Here is a 5,000-nt window from a genome sequence, read left to right as displayed (position 1 = left end):
CTGGACATTATCTCCTCCTGGACATTATCTTCTCCTGGCCATTATCTCCTCCTGGACATTATCTCCTCCTGGCCATTATCTCCTCCTGGCCATTATCTCCTCCTGGCCATTATCTCCTCCTGGACATTATCTCCTCCTGGACATTATCTCCTCCTGGCCATTATCTTCTCCTGGCCATTATCTCCTCCTGGCCATTATCTCCTCCTGGCCATTATCTCCTCCTGGCCATTATCTCCTCCTGGCCATTATCTTCTCCTGGCCATTATCTCCTCCTGGCCATTATCTCCTCCTGGCCATTATCTCCTCCTGGCCATTATCTTCTCCTGGCCATTATCTCCTCCTGGCCATTATCTTCTCCTGGCCATTATCTCCTCCTGGCCATTATCTTCTCCTGGCCATTATCTCCTCCTGGCCATTATCTTCTCCTGGCCATTATCTTCTCCTGGCCATTATCTCCTCCTGGCCATTATCTTCTCCTGGCCATTATCTCCTCCTGGCCATTATCTTCTCCTGGCCATTATCTTCTCCTGGCCATTATCTCCTCCTGGCCATTATCTCCTCCTGGCCATTATCTTCTCCTGGCCATTATCTTCTCCTGGCCATTATCTCCTCCTGGCCATTATCTCCTCCTGCAGAAGAAGTGTCAGTAGAACAGATCAGTGAACAGAGTACCTGTGGTGATGGAAATACTGGAGTAGTCACAGCTGGGAGAGTGTTTTACTGGACTGGAATAATGAAGGAAAATGATATGTAACCGAACCTGCAAGGAGATTTATGGGAGTGAATACCCGCAAAATTCATTAACTTTGTTTCCATGTACTGGTAAAGAACTTAATTTCACTGTTGGTTGCTCACAGATGTAATAACATTTAACAGGCAAAGAGGAAACATAAACATCTCAATAAACTAGAGCAGTGGGAAGCAGTAGGAAGGATGAATTCGTATAGTGCAAATTGTATTTTGTAGCTAATGCTAATGCATGTTGCTAGTGTTACCTTCAATAACACAGAAACTATCGACATGATACGGACTTTCTGTCCGTATCATGCTCAGCTGTCAGTTAATAAAGTTCTGTTTTTACTGTTTTCAATGGATCAAACTAATGCAGAAGAAAGGGCTTAAATCTTAGCTTAGCATGCTAATGGTGAGATAGCACATTACGCAGTATGCTACGCTAAAAGTACATTAACATGAACCCAATTAGCTGATTTACTATATCGCATGTAAGTATCTCATATCAAATGATTCTGGGCATTACACTAAGGAACATGAATATCATCCCTGAATTACATAGTGATGCAACATAAGAAGGGAATAAAGCTAAATCTCATTAGCATGCTAATCGCGCTACAACAACAACTGCAACTCCATAAAACATTTACTTTTTTATCAGGTACCACACCATCCAGCACATACTGATCTGAGGGCACTCTTTCTTTCTTTTTTATGTTTTAGGAATTGTATCAGAAAAAAAAGTGTTCTGAGATTATGTCTTAAGTAATTTAACATGTCCTAAAAAAATCTAATTCTTGTTGACTCCCTGTGACGTAACTGGTCACTTTGCTTCGGTGATGTTCAGGTTCATGATCACTTCATTAGCACCTGCTAGCCACAGCTAGCCACACCCATAGGAAACAGGCTTTAAAGTTTAACCAGAGGCTGCTGATACACTTTTACACTTTTCAGCCTGCTGTTAAGTTTCCTCTTTAGCTCAGGGACCTTCACTAACAAAGGAGCCATTGTTGGCCAAAAGACGAGAAATATTTGTCGTAATGGAGCTACAAACCGTATTGTGAGCCTTAAAATGAAGATAAAACAGCCTAAGCCATCTAAATTAGCCTACCAGCATTACTGATATTCATATTGAGCTTTTATTATTAGGGTTTTGTCAGAATGCAGCAGACTGAGTCTGAATGAGACCAAACAAATATCTCAGGAGATTTAGAATCGAAACTCAGGTAGAGAAACTCAAAACTAGACCGGAAGAATTTAGAGTTTAAGTAGACTTTTATGAGCCATGATGCACATTTTAAATTCTTTTTTTTATTGCCGTTTATAAGCTACACATTTTTACAACTGAAGAATAAAATTTCTTTGGGCCTAAACCAATGATAAATGTAAATTAAAATGTAAAGAAATAACCATTTCATTTCATATAATTAGTTTGACAGCCACAGGGAGCCGGGCAGCCATAGCAGGTTGCCTAGCTAGCTTTAGCTTTAGCTTGAGTTGTCTTTTGACTTGAGCTGTCTGATTATTCTGCAGGTGGCTCAGCTGTCGTGGATCGAGAGGAAAGTGGCTACAACATTATTTGGAGAGCCTCCAAGTGCAACAGTTGAAGACGCCCTGAAGAACTTTCTGAAGGTTCTTTGATCTGTAATCATTCATCATTCATCGTTTCCCTCCTTAAAGATCATTCTGATGTTTAACTCTGAGGTTGTATGAGGATCTTATCCAGGATCAGTGTTTTACCTGCAGATAGCAGACAGAAAACTCTTTCTGACGATGAACTGAAGCCGTTCTATACTGTCTTTAACCACCACACTCCATTGACAAAAACAGTAATTTTACTCACAGAACATGTAAGTTGATGTACGGCAGCCTGGACCAGTTCACACCAATAAGTCACTCAAAAACACAAACTAACTGTTGGAGGCAGCATCAATGTTCTACATGTCCTATAAAATCACAGTTGTATTAATGGAGTCTGGTGGCTTTAGCGTAGCTGCACGTAGAAGCTTCAGCTCCCCGTCGGACTCGGCTGCAGTTAAACACTGAAAATATTATAAATGGCAAACACTGAAAATGACATTGAATGATTGATTGATTTTTTGTTTTGGCTAAAATACATGTAGACTGTTGATACGTACCTCATTCAACCCCACCTCAAAAAATCTGCTGACTAGAAACTAATTACACAAAAGCAGGGACTGTCAAATGTCTCATTGATTATTGCTTTTATTTTGTAATATTGTTGAATGAATGGCTCTTTCATGCTGATTACTCAGCGTCCTGTTTGTTTGACGTTAACGAGCCTCCGGCTCTCTCCTGAACACCAAACTCTGTATCAGAGAGCTTCATGTGTTCCCACACATGTTTATATAGTGGAGAAATTAATTTAGCTTCTGGGAAATATTTCTCTTCTTCCTCATCTCTTGTTTATCTATCAGTTTGATTTTAGCGCTCCCTGTTAGCACATGCAGCTTGTGACCAGGAGGAGAGCCTCCGGGAGGCTGTGGAGCTTTAACTAGTTCATCCTGCAGCTCCACCAGCTGGTGGAGGTCCATCACCTGGTGGAGGTCCTCTAACAGGAGATGTAGCTTCTAGATCAGCTGATGGAGGTCCTCTAACAGGAGATGTAGCTTCTAGATCAGCTGATGGAGGTCCTCTAACAGGAGATGTAGCTTCTAGATCAGCTGATGGAGGTCCTCTAACAGGAGGTGTAGCTCCATCAGCTGATGGAGGTCCTCTAACAGGAGGTGTAGCTTCTAGATCAGGTGATGGAGGTCCATCAGCTGATGGAGGTCCTCTAACAGGAGGTGTAGCTTCTAGATCAGCTGATGGAGGTCCTCTAACAGGAGATGTAGCTTCTAGATCAGCTGATGGAGGTCCTCTAACAGGAGGTGTAGCTCCATCAGCTGATGGAGGTCCTCTAACAGGAGGTGTAGCTTCTAGATCAGGTGATGGAGGTCCATCAGCTGATGGAGGTCCTCTAACAGGAGGTGTAGCTTCTAGATCAGCTGATGGAGGTCCTCTAACAGGAGGTGTAGCTCCATCAGCTGATGGAGGTCCTCTAACAGGAGGTGTAGCTTCTAGATCAGCTGATGGAGGTCCATCAGCTGATGGAGGTCCTCTAACAGGAGATGTAGCTCCATCAGCTGATGGAGGTCCATCAGGTGATGGAGGTCCTCTAACAGGAGGTGTAGCTCCATCAGGTGATGGAGGTCCTCTAACAGGAGATGTAGCTTCTAGATCAGGTGATGGAGGTCCTCTAACAAGAGATGTAGCTTCTAGATCAGCTGATGGAGGTCCTCTAACAGGAGATGTAGCTTCTAGATCAGCTGATGGAGGTCCTCTAACAGGAGATGTAGCTTCTAGATCAGGTGATGGAGGTCCTCTAACAAGAGATGTAGCTTCTAGATCAGCTGATGGAGGTCCTCTAACAGGAGATGTAGCTTCTAGATCAGCTGATGGAGGTCCTCTAACAGGAGATGTAGCTTCTAGATCAGCTGATGGAGGTCCTCTAACAGGAGATGTAGCTTCTAGATCAGCTGATGGAGGTCCATCAGGTGATGGAGGTCCTCTAACAGGAGATGTAGCTCCATCAGGTGATGGAGGTCCTCCAACAGGAGGTGTTCAGGTTGAGGGAGCTGCAGGGAAATGTTGTCCTCTGACTTTAAAATGTTACAGCTACACTCAAACAAACTGAGTGACATTTACTTAAAAAAAGCTGATATATAGATGATTGAAATAATAATTACAGGCCAAAATCTCTTTTTTCATGTAGATCTGTCGACCACGCCTTTATTTAGGGATGTACACTGAAAAAAAGAGATTTTTGGCCCTATAATTATTATTTCAATCATCTATATAAATTCTACAAAGAAATATGAATTCAGTGCTTTTACTTTGAAATATCAGTTTTTCATGTGGTGCATTACTCAGTGATTGTTTGTTGTTATGTTTCTCAGTTTTAATGTAAATTGAATCATTTGTTCCAGTAATATTCACTAAACCAGTTCACTGGCTTCATGAGTTCATATTTACCAGTAAACTGTATCTGAGGGACATCAGTGAATCTGATATTTATTTGTGTATTTTCATTTAAAAAATGAAATGGTTCTATTACATAAATATTACTTAGAAACATCCTGAGTAAAGATTACAAACCCTTTCTGTGGAGAAACTTGCCGAGTTTTTTAAGTAAATGTCACTCAGTTTGTTTCAGTGTGAAGATTCATTCAACAAGCGGTTTAACTATAACTTTTATCATCGAAGCG

General features: G+C 41.7%; 1 protein-coding gene across 1 annotated transcript in view; it reads left to right on the top strand.

The window, feature by feature from the left end:
• LOC131993441 (regulator of microtubule dynamics protein 2) overlaps positions 1-5,000 on the top strand; it is a 50,252-nt gene that overhangs the window by 41,594 nt on the left and 3,658 nt on the right. The window contains 1 exon segment of the mRNA XM_059359352.1: positions 2,266-2,364. Coding sequence (XP_059215335.1) covers positions 2,266-2,364 — 99 coding nt within the window.

This window comes from Centropristis striata, chromosome 20 (genome assembly GCF_030273125.1).
Source record: "Centropristis striata isolate RG_2023a ecotype Rhode Island chromosome 20, C.striata_1.0, whole genome shotgun sequence".
NCBI classification, from domain to species: Eukaryota; Metazoa; Chordata; class Actinopteri; order Perciformes; family Serranidae; genus Centropristis; species Centropristis striata.
This window is presented reverse-complemented; position numbering and strand designations above follow the sequence as displayed.